The following is a 20,310-nucleotide window of genomic DNA, read 5'->3' on the forward strand; positions in this document are numbered from 1 at the left end:
ACCCCATTTTTTTCTGTCCCCACACAACATTTAAATGTCATAGAAAAGCAGTGGGGCACAGTAATTGAAATCTAGTCTCTGGAAGCAGAATGCCTAGGTTTATATCCTGTTCTGCCACGTATCCTTAGCTGTGTGGCTTTAACCTGCATGAACCAGTTTCTGCATGTGGAAAATGGGGATAATAGGAACAGCTCCATCACAAGATTGTAATGAAGAGTAAACAAGTTAATCCACGTAAAGCACTTGGAATGGAGCCTGGCACCTGGCAGTGTTCAATCAATTTTCTTATGATTATTACTTATTATACTGTATTTCACGTATTATACTATGTAATTATACTATATACTATATACTATATTATGGCACCTAGCAACCCATAGGAGCACAGTGGGCTTTAAAAAAATCTACTTCAACAAACATTATATTGGGTTTCATTTTTCTAGCAACTTTACTCAGAACAGAGCTGGGAATCCGTAAAGGAGAGGCCACCTTTCAAAGGAAAGAGCTCTCCATCACTGAAAGCTGGATTTATACTTGGCAGAGACTCTAAAGGAAATTTCTACTTCGGGTGGTACGTTGGATTAAACAATTCTCAGTTCCCTGCCAACTCTAAAGAAAACAAACAAGTTTCTGAGGCAAAATGGATGTTACACGTCATACATCAAAAATCATGATTACTCACAGGGGAGTCCTTCAGGTTTATTCACTCTTTATTCACTCTTAATTTATTCATCAATCTACCAAGCTTGATGATCTGGTTGCCAACCTCTTACTAACGTTAAAAGCCCTTGAGGTGAAGGGTGAGTGAGACAGACTCATTCTGTCAACGAGAAGAGACAGCTCAGAGTACGAAACAAAAACGGTGACATGAAAACCATTAAGAAGGCAAAGAACTAAGGAAAAATCCTGACAGTCTATGATTTCTGAGGGCAGTGGGAATAGCAGGCCTCAGCACCTCTGTCATTCCTGAAAACCTTCCTGAATTACTAAAGATAAGACAGTCACTGTTCACAAAAACCTTGAGTCATTTCAAAAAATGGTATTTAATACGTTGTATGTACACAGGCAAGGAATCGTATAATACATTTTAGAAGGTCATTCAAGGTGAACAGTTAACATTTTAAAGAAGTTTCTTTGTTTTGCGCTGATCTGAAAGTCTGTAGGTAGAACCTTTTATTCCCCAGCAAAGTCAATGAATGAAGAATACTATTACAGACACAGCTAGACCATAATACTACTTAAACAACACAGTTACAACATTGCTGTTTGTGTTTTAGGTTTTGCTTGGCTAGATTCTTAAATGTCTTGGGGACAGAGAGAATAAATTTCATTTTTATTTAATTTTTCTCTGAGTATCACAGCCTTCTAGAGGCAAGTAAGAAATGCCCATTAATACACCACAGTGTCTGGTACAAAAGACACTTAAATATGTGCTAACCAAATGAAATTCAAGGTAAGTCTACAGGTCTATGTATAAGGTCTGATAGTTAAGTTTGCAAAGTTGTTGCACTGATGTTGCTAACCTTTTTTGGTATCAGAGGGATTGTTCATTATGAATTTGTACCAACTGGACAAACAGTTAACCAAGTTTACTATCTGGAAGTGAACTTTTCGCCAACAATCCATGGCTCTTGCATGACGACAATGCACCAGCTCACAGGGCGCTGTCTATGAGGTTGTTTTTAGCCAGTAAACAAATAACTGTATTGGAACATCCTCCCTATTCACATGTTCTGGCCTCCAATGACTTCTTTCTTTACCAGAAGATAAAGGAAATATTGAAAGGAAGACATTTTAATGACATTCAGGACATCAAAGATAATACGACAACCTTGATGGCTCTGATGGCCATTCCAGAAAAAGAGTTCCAAAATTGCTTTGAAGGATGGACTAGGCACTGGCATCAGTGCATAGCTTCCCATTGGAGTACTTCGAAGGTGACCGTAGTGATATTCAGCAATAAGGTATGTAGCACTTTTTCTAGGATGAGTTTGCAGACTTAATTGTATGACCTTGTATGTGTTTAAATGTTGATTTAATATGTGGATTTTGCAGAAGATAGACACATTATATAGAGTTAAAAGATGGGACTAAGTCTTGGCTTTATAATTCTATCTTCCTGAGTCTCAGTTTCCTCATTTTAAATCGGGATAATAAAATCACCTGTAGCAGAGACCAGTGACAGTGTAGCCCATTCAACAGCCTTCTTCTCTCATGCTAGCAGAGCCACAGTTTTGTTTAGGCATCCACTGAACCACACAGAATGCTGGAGTAGACCCTGGTCCATCACCCCATCCCAGGGAGTGACTACAACACATGTGACCGAGTTCTGGCCAATGAGACATGGGGGTGGGGGAATCTACTAGGACTGGGAAGTTTTCCAGGTTCTTAAAAATAGACACAAGGAAAAAAGTCTCTTTTCTGTCAGATTAACTGAGACTGGACACGAGTGCTTTTGCTTTGTAAATACCCACATTAGCTGTTTCCATTATTCACTTGTGGTATCTTCTGTTTTTAAAGATGGTAATATTAGGTTGGTGCAAAAGTAATTGTGGTTTAAAGGGTTAAAAAAATTGCTAAAACTGCAATTACTTTTGCACCAACCAATATTTCAGTTAATCTATATATGTAGGCAGAATTGAGAACTTCAATTTAGAATTAGCAACTACAAATGCTGAACTTAACTACTATATTTAATTAAACACGTAGTGTTATACATATTTGTCATTCAAGAAACCATTTTAAACATGTTGCACTTGTCCTTAAAATTCTTATACTTGTTTAGTATTTTATTTCTCATGACATTCTCAGAAACTAGTCAGCAAATATTTCTATTCTCTTGATGGAGAAAAAGAGAAGGGGAGTGACACAAAAATGAATGAATATGATTGATGCTTATGTAAATTAGTTTTTAGACAAATGCTCTAATGAACATATTGTACTTTCTGTTGGGACACTCTAAATGTATGCACCTAGAAAATGGTCCAAAGCAGGATACTGACCATTTAAAGGTAAATATACCAATAGTCAGGAGGAATGATCCAGTTTAGAATTCTAGCACTGTTCAGGAAAAAAGCACAAATTCTCACCCCTTTCCTACCTTTCGTTTCACAGATCATCACATTACTAAACTCGCTTTCTCCTCCTTCGTTGAAGCACTGCATTTTAATGTCATAGGAGGTTTCTGGCTGCAGATGCCCAATCATGTGCCACTGCTTTGAACCTAGAAAGGAAAATAAAAGATAAGGTTCACATACCGTACAACCTAAATGGTACTGTCAATATACTTACTTAATAATTCCAAAATAAGGTTTGAGCAGTCTCCATTACCATATAGTTTGCGCAATAAAAATGTACTTAATATTCAGTATGTAATTAATGTTTATCTGCACCACAGATAAATAGCACTTCTATTATATGGCATGAAAAAAATGATAGAGATAAATTGAATTAAAGCTATTCCTGTGTGTTGGTAGTAATACTTTGTTTCATTACAAATAATTAGTGGTGAATCTTACATGTTAATTTTATCCATAGGTTAAAAAAACACAAAAACCCTCAGGTCTTTCGATCCTCTATTTCAGTGCAGCAAGCCAATCCACTCTGTACACCCACCAGAAAGCAATACTGTATGTGAGATTAGCAAATGGTGCCTTTCCCGGAACAAGTGACCGTTTATAAGACAAGCCTCAGTGAAACTCTCAGTTCTGTTGTAATGAACGTGACATGAACGGACATGGAAATAAATGCCTGAATAAATGGTCGAGAATAATCGAAAAGCAAAATCCACTACAGAAAACTCTTGGCTACTTGCTCCCACTATTTCTTTTCTTTTGGTCAGGGTCTCTAAACCACACAAGTATCTCTAATAGAATTATTCTGTTATCCAAGGCACGCAGCCAACATTTCATTTAGAAACACTCCTAAACTGAACACTCAAGTATAAATCACTCTCCATTTTTACTTCCATGGACCTGTGACAAACTTTAATAAACAGGACACTTCTGCCAGATTTAATTAACTCTTCAAGCACCTTTAATCCCTCTTAGAAAATACCTCTTCAAACTGTTTCCACTGTTTCTTAGAAACTCAACTATACCACCAACTGACTTAAGAATTAATTAAAGGTGGAAATAAAACAAAATAAAACTACACATACAAGTCAGATCTATTTGGCTGACGAGACCGATAGCACCAGGTTCTTTTCTAATTCAACACAGACAAAAATATTTCAGTCCGGAAGCACAGCCTCTTTTCCAGGTCACCAATACAAAACCCCTCATTCATAAAGACCCATATTTTATAAGATAGAGATTTTATAAGATAGAGAACCTGATTGTTTTAGGATCAAGGGTCTCTGAAAGGCTCAATAAATGAGGAAATCTATGCCTCATTTATAAATGTAAAGAGAACCTTAAAAGAAACTTCACTCAAAATCTTGTTGAGACTAGAATAGACCTATTTCTAAATTCCAAAATCTTTCTTAAAAACTTCCATTTTTTTGTGTATCCTTAGGTCTTTTCTGGCCCAGACCCACACTTACCTAACTATAAACATTCTCTTGAATAATTACTATACTAGATTTGAAGTTTTCCTTTCATAGCAATAGTAAAAATGGAATTAAACTAAGTTTCTGATATGTTACTAACAAGAGAAAATAGTTAAAATAGTACATATCTTGCTAGATTAATATTCCATTGTTATGGTAATTATTCCAATGGTTAAAATTACAGGAAATATTAGCAGAAATAAAGCGTTACTACTGATCATTGATGAATAAGACAACTAAGTGCATTATTAGGTTAAAAGTCAACCAAAATGTATCCTTTGCTTAACAGACAATCCCTGCCCCCCCACACAAAGGATATTTTAGAGAAGGTAAGAAGCCAAAGCACAAACTTAAACCATCAGATGACTGATTACTGTGATTTATTTGGAATTCAACTAAACTTTACAAGACAAAAATATTCAGCACAAGAGTATTGGTATGCTAGAAACACTTTACAGTTTATCTAAATGTGGAACTTAATTCAGAAATAGGATAAGTTAATATAATTGACCTTCTTTTATTGTATCCTTTAACAATGTAATTAAGTTTCAAATTTTTTTTCAAAAGCTTAAACAATTTTGAGTCAATATACATAAGTAACCTACAACTTTAAGGACAGCTTTACATACAAAAGATAAATACTTTTGTTCGTTGGTTTGGGAGAACAGGCCAATAGTTTCCAACTGCCACAAAAAGAATTTCAACGCATAAACTTGAAAATAAGGAATAAGCAAATTACACAGCACAGTGAAACCCACTTAAACATCTAACTGCTCCATCTATTACGTTTATAAACAAGTTCTCTGTGAACCATCAGGCAAAACTCACATTCACAGACCTTTACTGCTGGATACAAAAGCTCCTTTAAAGTAATTTCCCAGTTCCACACTCAATATTCACATCACACAAGCTCATAAAAGTTCAAAACTTTAACTAGAGAACATAATTTAAAAATGTTTACCAGTGGATATTTCTAGAGAGGAGAACTAGGAAGGGCAGGGGAGAATGAGTGAGTGAGTGAGTGAGGTGGGGGGAAGGGAGAGAGAAAAAGAGAGGGATGCTCGTTTTATTTACATTTGACCTTTTAAAAACTATCTCATCACATATGTTTAACCGTTGTCAAAAGATTTTAAGGGGGCTGGCCTGGTGGCAGTTGGAGCTCCATGCTCCTAACTCTGAAGGCTGCTGGTTCGATTCCCACATGGACCAGTGGGCTCTCAACCACAAGGCTGCCAGTTCGATTCCTCGAGTCCCGCAAGGGATGGTGGGCAGCTCCCCTGCAACTAAGATTGAACAGGGCACCTTGAGCTGAGCTGCTGCTGAGCTCCCAGATGGCTCAGTTGGTTGGAATGTGTCCTCTCAACCACAAGGTTGCCGGTTCGACTCCCGCAAGGGATGGTGGGCTGTGCCCCCTGCAACTAACAACGGCAACTGGACCTGGAGCTGAGCTGCGCCCTCCACAACTAAGACTGAAAGGACAACTTGACTTGGAAAAAAGGCCTGGAAGTACACACTGTTCCCCAATAAAGTCCTGTTCCCATTCCCCAATAAAATCTTTAAAAAAAAAAAAAGATTTTAAAAATAAAAATCTGACAGCCCCACTCTCCTAACCCAGCTAAACTAAAACAAAGGCCTAGATAGAAGTAAAATGTCTAACTGTCACAACAATTCTTTCTATTTCTTTTTTTAAATAGCCTTTTTATGAAGTAAAATATGCAAATGGTAAAGTACCCATAACTGTACCACTCACTGAATGTTCACAAACTGAACGTGGTACCAACACGTTCAAGGTCAAGAAACAGATTATTACTGGGACCCAAAGGTCCCCCTGATGCTTCTTCCAGTGATTTCTTTAAGACAGCTATTATCTGGACTTCAGAGAATCGTTTTGCCATTAATAATTATCTTCCCACATTTCCACAATTCCTATGTTTAAAGAGGATTTTAGGGACTAATTTCTTTTCTACTTTTCCACATTAAGAAAAGAGAAAGAACCATTCTTTCATTCAACAAATATGTACTAAACACCTAACATGTGCCAGGTATTAAAACTCAGATGATACATTTTTCCATTATATTACAAAAGTAATTCCACTGGATAAACATTAAAAGGAATGCTACACTATTTAAAGAAACATGATATGTATAGCATACTTAAAGTACTTCATTGTAGGACCACTTACAACAAAAACTATGTGCAGTATTTGATGTCAAGAAGTCATATGAAAATAACCTTGGCCTAGGGCAATTTTCAGACGTGGTCCATTAGCACATTAATATTTCAAAGACTCAGAACCTTGGAGTGAAAAAAGACCTTGGAAGAAGCCTTCCTCACAAGGCATGAATCCATTCCGAGATATTGCTGACAGCACCTCCAAAACTAGGGAGTTTATTATTTTGTGAGAGAACTTGCTAGAAATGCTGCGTTAGAGGGTTCTTCCTTCACACTATTTCCTTTGAACTGCCTCTTCTCCAACTGACTGAGTTCCTCTTCCACATAACAGTCCTTAAATACCTAAAGACAGCGGTCATGTTGCTTGTTAGTCGTCTTTTTTCCAGCCTGATCATCCGCAGACATTCCATTGGTCTTTTTGGACTTCATTCATTCATTCATCCATTCATTCAATAAATACTAAGCACCTCACCATTGTATGGACTGGGGATATAGCAGTGGGAAAAAAGGCCCCTTGCCCATAGGAGGCTAACATTTAGTGGGAGGACAAACTTTAAGCAAACAATTTCATTCATACACACACATTTAAACTATGATAAATGTCTATGAAATAAACATGAAGGGCACAATTAGAAATCATAACAACGGTTTCTCAGGTAAGTGGGAGGAGGTTATCTAAGGAGAAAACATTTAAGCACACAACAGAGAAAAGTGGAGTACCTAGATAAAGCCTTGGGAGAGGAGCTCAATAGGTAGCAGGTATTGTCATGTGCCAAGATCCTGAGACAAGAAAGCTCTTGGTGTACACATGGAAACTGAAAGAAGGCCAGTGTGTGACACAAGACACAGTGAGAAAGGAAGAGGGGCATGAGACATGGCTGAAGGTATCGGCAGGGGCCAGCCAAATCATGGCGGGGCCTTCAGACCATATGCACAGTTCTGCATTATATTTTAAATGCAGTAGAAAGGGAGTTTCCACACCCTTCACCATCTTGGCTGTTTTTTCTTCTCTATATATTCCAACTTCTCAGCGTCTCTAAAAGTGGATAACATGTTCAAGATATGATCATTCTAGTACACACTTCAGTGGGACTACGGATTGAGTCATTATGTTTAAAAATATAGCTAGAAGTTGCAGTTAATTTTTATACCCAAGTCACTATTCATTTAAACAAAACAGAAAACAAAATTTTCTTTTTTATATGAACTACTGATAAATTCTTTTTCCCCATACTTTTGTAACGGAGATCCTGAGAACCAAAATGTAAGCTACTATATATATATATTAAGTTGAAAAAATTATCTTTCTTTGGGAAAAATTCAAAGTAATAGTAAATATTCCACTTCATTTTTCACTCTATCCTAACCTGGGATGATCTTTTTCATAATATTTATAAACCCTCTCCCTCCAAAATTCCTTTATTGGGACCCACTTGCCAATGGGACTTACCTTCTACAATATCCCTCTTGTAATCACTGTCATTGTCACTATCTGTTGGCCGGTAATAAATATAAAATCCTTGAATGGGAGTGTTATTGTTACTTGATGGAATGTACTAAAAAATAGAAGCAAAGACTTGTCAAAGACAAAAATAAATTTAACCTTCAAATGTATTAAGATTAATTTATCTGTGTGGTAATATTTCTCCAGATTCATTTTGTAAACATCCTTGATGGCCATTTTTAATTTAATTCAAAGGTATTTAAGAACATTTAGCTTACTGCAGGACTAAACAAAAATAAAGCAATATATGTGCAATATATTTTAGTCACAAAGTTCAAAGGCATAAAAGTACATTTAGTACAAAATGAATAAATCCCAAAATGGCAATTAAGTGAACACTTGGATGAGAACTGAGGCGACAGTTATCATGTGTTCTTTTAGACAAATATCTGTGCCCTTCAGTTTCCCCTCACTTAAAAGTTTAAAAATTTGCTATTCATCACATTATATCACGAGAACACATTAAATTGATTAACATGGCCAACCCAGAAAATCTTCTCATTAGAGAAGACGTTTTACTCACCGTCCACTTCAGCATGATCTGAGTATCGCTGACAGCTTCTGTGTATGCAATGTGAGGTCCAGTTATTGGACGGTTAGAAAAACGATTGGGGAACCCAGCCACCTGGTAAGGACGAGATGCTGAACTCCGAAAACTCTCACCGTAATGGTTGATAGCAATGACCCTAAATTTATATGTTGAACCTTTTGAGGAAAGAGAAAAAACCCAGAGTTTTAAAAAAGCTGTCATCAGACAACTGAATGTACAATATTCAAAATATGACAATTGTGCCATAGCAATACATACTCTAAAGCTGATACGGTAAATGGACTTCAGCCCACTTGCCAATTTCTATCAACTAGTAGTAGCTGCTCAATGCACTGTACTCAAGATTCCAAGATCTAAATACCATGAGATATTAATGACATCTCTCACAGAAGGGGGCAGGCAGAGAACAGGAAAAAGCACATCTGCTCTTTTTCCCATCTTGTTCTAACGTCGCACCCACCAAATATAGTATTAGTTGAAGTCTCTGTGCTCAAAACCTGGTTCTTTTCCCTTTGAAAGAAACAACTGAAGTGGTTTAACCTGGTGAATACATTTATGAAGAGGTGCCATGTAGGTGATGTCACTGTGATTCCTCCAGGAAGAGAATACAGAGAGGGAGCAGAAAGTATTTATTTGCATTAGATTTAAGAACTTAATAAAAAATCCAAAACACAAAGAGTTGTGAGTTTCTGAAAATCTGAATCTAAAGAATTAGTCAGACTCCTACAGCAAGTTTTCTAATAGCTCAAAAATAACCACTAGGCTTCTAAAGACAATGTTTTCCGTCTGTAAAATGTCACTTAGCTTCACCCACATTTAAAACTGCCACCTTCTACCAACTACACCTAGCTCACGTTCCTAGACAAACACAGGCATTTGCCACTAATGTACACTTTAGAATTCATAAACAAAACTGGTCATGAAACCTAAACAAGTAAAAGAAAGTGTTATTTGTGGTCACTGCCATTTCTCTCCTATGGTTTAATGTTTCCATATATAGAGGGGTGGGGCCGAGTTCCTCTGCTGAACAAAATTTACAGAACAAAGTGTTAGTGTCGTCCCTGGAAGTCTAAGCACTGAGTATAGTAAGTACGCTGAGATGCATCGTCGGCAAACAACTGTAGTCAAATAACAAGCAATTTTCCTCTTAAAATATTCATTCGTAGCAAATCACATACACACACATACACGCCAAGATGTCACCACGACATTGTTTCTACTCATTTGCTGTTAGAAATAAGCTAAAACCCAGAAATAAAGAGTGGGTTAAGTAAAGTGCGCTATATTTATATGGAAGATACACAGTTATTAAAAGTTGAGTTTTTGAAGAATTTTTAATGATACGGGAAAATGCATGATATAGTCTGAGGAAAACGGGGTCACAAAACAATTTATGGCACGATCCCTGTTTGTATTAAAAAGAGAAAAAAGGTTAGAAAGAGATATACCAAAATGTAAACAACGGTTATCTCTGGATGGGTGGGTTTCAGGTGACTTAATGTCTTCTTTATATTTTCTTTATTTTCAAATTTTTATGCAATAAGCTTGCATTACTTTGACAATTAGAAGACTACACGATTATTAAAAATATGCATCTAAAGTCAGCAAGGATGGTAAAAAAGGGAAGTTCGAATATTACTACCTGGCTCTAAATTACGAACTTCCACAGAAAGTTTGGAAGGAGGGATATCTTCAGCTGCCACAAGCCAATCACTAGTCCTCATCCGTTTATATTCGACCTTGAAGGCAGTGATTGGAGAACCCCCATTGGCCCGAGGGATCCAAGTGACGTAGACGGATGTCTCTGACGCAGTGGAGATGGTAGGCCGATCAGGGGCCTCTGGAACTAAAAACAGAAAAATTCACATCAATAACCCATCGTGTCAGAGACAAGAATAATTCAAACTAAAAGGGATAAGTTCCCAAACATCATTTTATTAAAGGTTCCTCCAACTTTCTCAGAATTGATAATATTATGACTATCTTCCTGTCTGTTAAAAGACAATGAAATGGCCAAATACAGGAAATAAAAGGAAGGAAAGTAAAAATAATCTATAAACTTGACAATTATCTCTGAAAAACTGAAAGTCAGTGAGTACAATAATTGTGATCATGCTATTTTGGATTCATGGCTAAAATGTGTGTAAGTAATTATTATTTGGTGCTTCAAGTCTGACTGCATTTATAATTTATAGTAAATTTTCAAAATTGTGTTCTTATTTAAATGTTTTTCTTTATCAATCCAAGCTACATAAAACACATTCAGCAGACAATCTACAGGTTATTATATTAGCTATTACTATCCTATCTTAACACATCTCAAAGCTTTAGGAATACTACTCCAAAAAAAACAGACTGCAAGTGGTAAATAGAGACAAACTTTGATTAACAAATTCAATACTGATACTAATGGGAAGAGGGGATGCTGCTCAGGAGGAAAGCAGGAAGTCAGTATATGCAGTTCAAGAAAGACATGCGGTCAGGAAGTAGACGGTCCACATGAACACGGAGAAAAAGGGGGTCAGAGAGCTAATGTCTAGCAGTTTTCAGTTCGCACTGAAAGGGGAGGGCACGTCCTAACCCACAGATTAGACGGTCTAGACTCTGTGGCAGGTGGAAACATCAGCCATTGAAACCACGCATCTAACTCTTTTTGCTGACCAAGCAATCGTGTGGTTCTAACTGGCTTCCCATGGGGTTCCTACAGGGACAGAATGCTACAGACTCAACCTGCTCTGTATGACAGTTACATCACAAATTAGCATGCTGCCATTCTGGTTTGACATTAATCAACTTTTTGTAAAAAAAAAACGTAAATTTTGTAAAAGTGAGCTGGCTCTCAAGAGACCAACGACTCTCTTTTGGCATGCTGATCTGATTCAAGTTTCGAGAGCCAAACCAGGGAGGACCCGCTCTGGGCCATGGTTATACTGCTTTGGCGAAGTCACCAAGGGAGCCCTGTCTCTATCTAGCCTGTGCCACACTCCACAAGCAACACCCTCTGGCCCAACACATCTTCAACCTGCAGGAGAAAAAACAAAATGATGCTCCATTTGGTATGGAGAACACTGGCATTTTTCAAAACAAATTGCTTAATGGATAAAAGAGGAATATATTCAAAGCAGGCAACTTTGAGTGGTACTTACTGTATTCCTTTCAAGTTAGAAAGCAGTGGAAACAGAATGAATAAAACTGTTAGTGAATCTCTTTTTTAATACCGGATAACCAAACAATTTCCTTGTGTTGATTCACATGAGGTTAAAACTCATCAAAGAACACCACAGACCAACAGGAAAAGAAAGTTATCAGGGGAAAAAATCTCTACAGAGAAGAATATCTGCAATATCTAAAGGAACCAGCATGTGACAGTTAAGGGATAAAAGAAAGAACGCTACATGTAGAGCTAAAAAGTCTGAATTCGCATAGCAGTCCCTCCACTTTCTGGATGATTTTCATAACCGTCTTGAGTCTCAGTTTCCTAATTTATAAAACAGATAAGCTACCTTCCTCATAAATCACTTCTTACGGTTATCTTTGCTTGGCTAACTCCAAACTCATGATTTCCAGAACTGAATCCATAATCTCCACCTAAAAATTCTTACCACCTAGCTTGAGAGATGGGCCCAGTTGCCCAAGCCCAGGTCACCATTTCTCCCTCTCATTCAATGTATCAGTTCCCTTAATCTGTCCTCCTCCTCCATTCATACCATCACTATCCTCATCATGTCTCTGGCCTCATCTTTTGCCATACCTTCTTTCCTCCTTTTAAAAATCCTTTAGGGTGCTTTCTAGCTTTCAGAGACGGATTAAATGTTTAAGTGCATTATACAAGGCACCCCCCCACCCCGCCACTTTCCTCACTCTTGTGTCATTTCCCACAGCAACCAATCACATTAAATAAAATCTCCAATCTCAGAATCTCTAAATGAAATACAACGTGTCATTCATCTGTCTCTTTGCACAAAAGCTGTCTTTCCCGAAAATCTCTTTTCCTAGTTCTTCCTCCAGCTGTAGCATTCTTGTCTTGGAGACTAAGCTCAGGGAGCCTGTTTTTCTACCACTTGGCCTCCTCTCTATCAAATGGGTGATTCAGATAGTTCTCTTGTGATCTCACAATACCACGGGTAAAATCTCAGGCATAATGAATCAAAATCATTGTTAAAGGTTCACTTGTCCATATTACCCTCTATCTTGTTCATTGTGATGGGTTAATTTGCCCATATTACCCACTAGATTGTTACTGGCTTAGCTGTATCTGTCATCCACTAGACAGTAAACTTCTTGAAGGCAAGATTTATTTTCTCTCTGCTGTGCCAGTGTTTAGTACAGTGTCTATTACTGTAACTACAGAATTGATAAATGTGAAATTTAAATACTAAAAAAAAGTCTTTTGGAGATTTCACTGCTACAGCATCTAAAAACCATAAGACTGATAAGCTATAGCAATGAAACTGAGTATGACTTATAATCATTCAACTAAAGAAAAACAAACAAAAAAAATCTAAATCTTACTATAGGTACCACCATATATGTTGATAAGTCACACAGACAAAATAAGCTAGACTTTCAAGAGTTCGAAATACAAATTTGGTTTCCTTGCCAAAGAAGAAACAGAAAAATCCTTTTTGTGAGTTATAAAAACTTAGCAGCGGAACATTTTGAATCTGAGTGTATTATCTTAAATACCAATCATGATACTGGGTTACCAAGATTTGAACATTACAGGATATTAAAAAAAAAAAAAAAGTTGAAATAGGACCTAAAAGAGCTACATGGTAGGCTATAATTGGAATAAACAAATCCCCATCCCACTCCACTCCCCAAATAATCTGAACCGCGTCAGTTCCATTTGTAAACAAACAAAATGAATAACATGAAGCTTCTTCTCTTTACCTCCACTGTGCCTGGAGTCTGTCAGCACCACTCCAAAGTGGTCTGCAGTCTCTGAAATGACAGGGCGCTTCGGAACACCCACAGGTGGAGAGGATGCCTGGGCGTTTTTCAAGGACGTTGTTTTCTCTAGAAAGGTTAAAAAACATATGCTGTGACATAAACTCCCGTGTAAAGATACTATGAACTCAACTGGCACATAAATATAAACATATGAACTTATCTGCCACAGGGTCTAAATTTAGGACCTACATTGTAAATACTTAGCTACTCTGAGGAACTGACTTGAAAAATTACTTTGTCTAGGACCTTAAAGGGAAAACTAGAATGTGTCTTTTTTTATCAGGTTAACTTTAATTTACATACAGAAAACAACACATGTGAAAAAGTCAAATGACTAGAGTAAAGGTTTTCAAACTATTCGTCCACTTTTCTTTTTACTGTACATTTTAATTCTAAACCACAATTCATAATTAAAGAACTTCTGCTAAGTTTCTTCACTGGAAAACTGTCAAGCTAAGTTTTAAAATTTCAAGAGGCAAAAATTATTTTTAAACTGAAATACATGCTTATTATTCAGTATTTATAGATCAGATTCTATAAACACCTAAGGACTAATTATGAAAATTAACTCAAAACACATTTCAAATAAGAGATACTCATTATTTTGCTGGCCAGTCTCAGTAACTAGATGAAAGGGTATTTTTCAAAAGCCAATTGATAATCTCTTCTGAATCATCACATCTCCTTTGATTATAATGCCATATCTGCTCACTGAAGTGTTCTTGTTCGTTTATAGTCAAGCTGTGATGGCATCTTTTCCATCAAGCCTACCCTCACAAGCCAACCACTGAAAAAATATCTTTTCTCTGTACACCTCTGTCATTTTCTCTGTTAAGTCTTTCCCAGTACTTGTCACATTCTGGTCTCTGCCTACACCCTTGCCCTCCCCACAGCCAAAACTGTCCATTGAAACATACAGCAGGTCATGTCATAGCTCTGCTCAAATTCCTCTAATACTTCCAATTCACTCAGAGTCAAAATCAACATCGATAAGGCGCTGTGTGATTTGGCCACTCTGTCACCTTCCTCCCTGAATATTCTCCTCACTTTTTTGGTCCATCACAGTAACCCCCCTCAGTGTTCCGAGGGTACACCAGCACACTCCACCCCAGGGCCTTTGCCCTTGCTATTCTCTCTCCTGAGATGTTCTTTCCCCAGAAAGCCAGCTGGCTTTCCACTTCGCCTCCTTAATGTTCTGCTCTGCTGTCTATTGCTCACTGAGGACTCCTCCGGCCACTTCCGTAAACTGTGACAACTGCCACCCCATGTACTTCCTGTATCTATCCCCTAATTGATTTCTCTGGTTAACACTCACCACCCTCTAATGTATTTCTAACTTAGGTGTAAGTCTCTCGCAACTGGAATGTCAGCTCCAGGAGGTCAAGGAGTTTTGTCTATTTTGTTTATTGCCCGGAATATAGAAGGCATTCAATAAACATCAGCTGACCTGTACTTTTGCCTTATAGGTGGATTATGTATGTCTTACCTTTCTTAGCAAAGCAGAAGCTCCATTCGGACACATCTTATCTTGATCATCTTTGTTTTCCCTGCGTCACCTATCCTAAGACCTTATGTATCATAAGCTCTCAAAAATATCTATGCAATGTTGGGTGGAACGGAATACTATAACCATCCAAATGTGGCCCCAAAAGGTATTATCATAGGCTGCTTTAATGAATTTATAGTAGAATTAGTAAAATATAGTAGAATTAGTAGACTAGTAGATTAGTAGAATTATAAAATTAAGAATCTCTACTACCCAAAAGGATACTTACTAATGAAGTGACATCAAGACAGCCAATTATTCCTCTTCGGGGGGGAATCACACTCACCTTTGCTAGTTCGGAAAGTGAGCATGGCAGGCTGGCCTTCACCTGCCGCATTTCTCGCTACCATCAAAACTTCATAGAGACTAGATGGCTCTAGTTCCGTTAAGTGGAGCTCGTGTTCACTTCCTGGGACGCGAACTGTGTGCCAGCTTCCCATCAAACCAACACCGTCGTCCAGCTACTCAAGGGAAAACAGGCCATCAAGGAAAGGAGAAAAAGGGCAGAAAAAGCTTCCACTCACATTAGATAAACACTCCAAGTCATTCAATTTCTGGTGAATTTGGGGAAGTGATATACCATTTGAAATAAAAGAGACACAATAAGAAATGTAAGATTTGTAGCAGAAATGTAGGGTTTCTCACTGTAAAGAGTCCTGGATCCGCTACTTCACCACTAACTTATGGCCTCTGGCATTTTATTTGATATCCCAGAGTTTGTTCCCTTCACTTGTAATGGAAACAATACTCTTTTCTTACTGGGCTAATGGGAGACTAAAATAAGTATATAACAGTATGTATTAATGATAATACCTAATATACATAAAATATACATAATATATGATAAATTAGAATATATTTGTATGTATATGGATTATGTAATTATGTATTATATATTTCCAGGATCCTTGCTTCATGTCTTGACACTGTTCACTATGTGTTGGATGAAATAAATTAAAAAGAGATACAACCCATTCTGTCTTCATTAATGAAAACAAAAGACAACATTGCATGGAAGTTTTCATGTGGATAAAGAACTCTAGTGAAACTTTCTTCACCTACAATCATGGGGTTAGAAAAAATGAATAAGCTTTCAAATATTAATTTTTCCAGATATTAAAAATATTACTATTAAATGATGGACACCAAAATGTCTTGAACAGAGAAAATGATTTGAAATATGAATGCATCTCTTCCCATTTCATTCATTCACTAGTCTCATTAAACACAGAGAGGAGATTTTTTTCATTTTGCTTTAACACAAGCCTCTGGAGGGAAAACATCTAAAAATCAAGTGAAAGGACCAAGGTTTACCATAATAAATGATCAAACAATGTAAGATTCTAATACAATTAAGAAGACGATTTGAAATGCAATTGTCAGAGATTATTCCAGAGGACTTTGTTCTAAAAGTTGTTTCTAGTAAGAGACTGCTTTCTTTGGTTTATAAACTGTATACTACTATCTTAGAGAAAGAATGGGGTAACTTTTTAAAAAGTGATTTATAGAGCTTTACACCCAAGAGGTTAAAATGTTTGGTAAAACAAAAATGTTAAGATGTTACTGGGTTCTTAGAATCCCAATTTGGGGGGAAATTATTATACTTCATTTTTTCTGTTTTTATAAGCTGGTCAATCCAGCTGGGATTTCTCTTTCTCAAACTCGTCCTCCTGGAACGTCTTGTTCTGGTTCCTGCCACTCCACAAAAGTAGAAGATAATAAGTGTATCCCATCCACCCGGTGTTAAGGTATGAGAAAAAGATGATAAATGAGGAGACATTACCTTTCGATACTTCACAAAATAGGCATTGATGGGCAGGCCGCCATCCTTCCCTGTCCTCCAGACCAGGCTGTACGTATCTGGTGTGTGGGTCTGTGGAGGGCTCAGAATGATGGGTGCATCAGGGACAAAGGCACCACTAGCATTTTTCTCTGATGGTGATTCCACTGCTCTGAAATGTTCCTTGATTGGAAATGGGCTCAATAATCCAGTTTCTGAACCAGCTCTTATATCTTTCTGAGGGGCATCAGAAGGTGCGACTATTCCTGCTTTTGTATTTGTTTCAAAAGGAACTGCAGAGAAAGGGAGAAAAAGAGAGAGGAGACAGCTTGAAACAATCCATTACTTCAGTGTCTTCTGTAGAGTGATCTAACTGCCCACGCTGGTATTGTTAGCACAATTTGAGCCTTAGAAGTTGAAACAGGTAACATTTCAATTTATAATTCAGGGGAACACATAACCTCCAGTACAGACCTTTGATTCATGAATGATCGAATTCATTGTTTGAAAAATCAATATGATGCAGTAGTTTAGTGGTTTAAAGGATGTTATTTTTTCCTTGTTCTACTTCAGCATTTCCTCTTTTGCAACAACAATTTGTTAGCTTAACCTCAGAAGGTGTTAAGTTAGAGAACATTAAGCTTTAACTCTAGCTGGTAAATGAAACACAAGGGGCAATGCCTTCCCTTGGGAACAAGGTGACATAAATTATAAAGACATGATCAGGAGTTAGCTATGACCTACTAGGTGGCTAGTCTCCAAAGATACCTCTCAGTGTTCACACCCTTATGCAGTCCCCTCCCTCGCTGACTGTGGGCTGGCCCTGTGACAGGCTCTCACCACTGGAGGGGACAAGTGAGGCTGTGATCTTCCAGCCTTAAGCCTTCAGAAGGCCTGGCACATCCAGTTTTGTGCTGCCACATACAGATATCCCAGCCAGCCCATGGAGAGACAGAGAGAGAAGTGGGGCGTGGTTCCGGTCCTCAGAAGGTGGCACATAGGTGAGTGAAGCCACTTTGGATGTTCTAGCCCCAGTGCCATCTGATTACAATGCCACAGGAAACCTCAAAGCCAGAAAAGACCCAGTTACATCTAGTTAGCCCAGAGAATTGTAAGAGATAATAAAGGGGCTGTTGTTCTGAGCCATTAATCTTTTGGGGTAAGTTACCCAGCAACAGATAACTAAAATACGTACCATACATATGAGAAACAATCTATTGTCTGTGTCTATGAGTTTTTGTTTCTCATTTGTTTGTCTTGTTCTTTTGTTGTTTTTGGTTTATATACCACATGCCAGTGAAATGTCATATGGTTCTCTGCTTTTTCTGTCTGACTTATTTCACTTAGCATTATACTCTCAAGATCAATAGTTTAGTGGTTACCAGAGGGTAAAGGGGGTCGGGGCTGGGAGATGAGGGTAAGGGGGATCAAATATATGGTGATGGAAGGAGCACTGACTCTGGGCGGTGAACACACAGTGGGATTTACAGATGATGTAATACAGAATTGTACACCTGAAATCTATGTAATTTCACTAACAATTGTCACCCCAATAAATAAATAAATAAATAAATAAATAAATAAATAAATAAATAAGAAACAATCTATATTCAAGAGAAGGGAAGACATGAAACAAGACTAGCAGCGATAAGGGAAGAATTTACTTATTTGCAAACAAGCCCTGTTATCTGGACAGAACTAAAGGAGGATTAAGAAGCTGCCAATCTAGGGGGCAGCCGGTTAGTTCAGTTGGTTAGAGAGCAGTGCTCTTAACAACAAGGTTGCCGGTTTGATCCCCACATGGGCCACTGTGAGCTGCGCCCTCCACAACTGAACTGAAACAACCACTTGACTTGGAACTGACAGGTCCTGGAAAAACACACTTAAAATAAATAAAAGTTAGAAAAAAACGCTTTCTTCAAAAAAAAAAACAAAACCCAAAACTGCCAATCTAAAGAAAGATAAAATGGCAGACAGCCTTAATACTCAGTACTAGAAACATGCAGAATACACAGAGGAAGGTAAAAATAATTTATTTGCACTGAAATAATAGGTTGCATATATCAAAAAAATTACTGAGCACATATTATGTGCCAAGCATTGCTCTAGCCATTTAATAAACATAATCTCATTTAATTCTCAAAACAACATTCTTAGGCAGTAACACTCCCACTGTACAGATGAAGAAATTAGGGTTCTGGGAGATCCGTGACAACCGCTGGCAGAAGAATGTTAGTGGTGCCGCTGTGGAAAAATGAGAGAGCGATGTATGAACTCAAACATACCGCCAGCATAAAGCCTAGGGATTGACATCCTGGGTTCTCTGAAGTGTTGCTAATACTGGTAACAAAAAAGGCTCCTTTTTTGACTACTTTTGCGGAGGAAAGGAGCACAGGAAACAATGTGAGAGTTTCTTTTCCACAATGAAGTCAGATTTCTGGTAAAAGGTGGGTGTGTTTTTAGGAGAAGACTGCAATTTAGTAGAGAACCAAGAGAAAACAGGACTGACAGTGTAAGGTCAGTTCTTTGTTTGTTTAACAGAGAGAAAAGGTGTCCCAGAAGCATCCTCAATCAAAGAAAACAAGCTAGTGAGAAAATAATATAGAAGAAAACTAATTAAGTTCACTGAGACAACTTCAAAATATTGCTCCTGGAACAGCCATGTTTATCTAGTGAGTCAGAGCGTGGGCTGATGTGAAGGGTGGACCTGGTGCCTGCTAACGCGGAGATGTCCTCTAGCAAGTGGGGGTGATTAGCTGTGGCTTAGGCTAGTGGGAAAGGACCCCCTTTATTAAAATTTACATATTTACTAATTATATTTTATTTACAATTTTATTGTCAAGCACCATGTCTTTTTATCAGCTCCAAGGCAAGTAGTTGTTTCAATCTAGTTGTGGAGGGCGCAGCTCACAGTGGCCCATGTGGGGATTGAACCGGCAACCTTGTTAATTAAGAGCATGGCGCTCTAACCAACTGAGCTGTCCGGCTGCCTCCATAACTATTTTCAAAAGGGGGATTCAATTAATCTTCCTCTGCTATTGCCAATAATATCATTTGAGCACTGACAAGATAGTAGATACAATTTATAAGGCCTTAACAGTGCTTTCAAAAGTTTTTTTTCACATACATTATTTTAATTTAGCTTCAAAAAAGCTCAGGGAAATGGTCAGAACTGACATCTAGCATTTTGTAAGGTAGAATGTTTTTTGAGTTGGAAAAGAGATTGATAAAACTCTGGTTTTCTAAGTCCTATAA

General features: G+C 37.7%; 1 protein-coding gene across 3 annotated transcripts in view; it reads right to left on the reverse strand.

Annotated features, from left to right (window-relative positions):
* Nucleotides 1-20,310, reverse strand: part of CDON (cell adhesion associated, oncogene regulated) — a 94,894-nt gene that overhangs the window by 25,448 nt on the left and 49,136 nt on the right. For all 3 annotated transcript variants that reach the window (XM_081037765.1, XM_081037764.1, XM_081037763.1), the window contains exons 9-15: nucleotides 17,059-17,348; nucleotides 15,562-15,736; nucleotides 13,670-13,795; nucleotides 10,419-10,622; nucleotides 8,750-8,931; nucleotides 8,173-8,278; nucleotides 3,101-3,223 (exon numbers count right to left, since the gene is read on the reverse strand). In XM_081037765.1, the coding sequence (XP_080893891.1) occupies nucleotides 3,101-3,223; nucleotides 8,173-8,278; nucleotides 8,750-8,931; nucleotides 10,419-10,622; nucleotides 13,670-13,795; nucleotides 15,562-15,736; nucleotides 17,059-17,348 (1,206 nt within the window). The remainder of the gene's footprint in view (nucleotides 1-3,100; nucleotides 3,224-8,172; nucleotides 8,279-8,749; nucleotides 8,932-10,418; nucleotides 10,623-13,669; nucleotides 13,796-15,561; nucleotides 15,737-17,058; nucleotides 17,349-20,310) is intronic.

The sequence above is a fragment of the Rhinolophus hipposideros genome, assembly GCF_964194185.1.
Source record: "Rhinolophus hipposideros genome assembly, chromosome: 24".
Lineage (NCBI taxonomy): Eukaryota > Metazoa > Chordata > Mammalia > Chiroptera > Rhinolophidae > Rhinolophus > Rhinolophus hipposideros.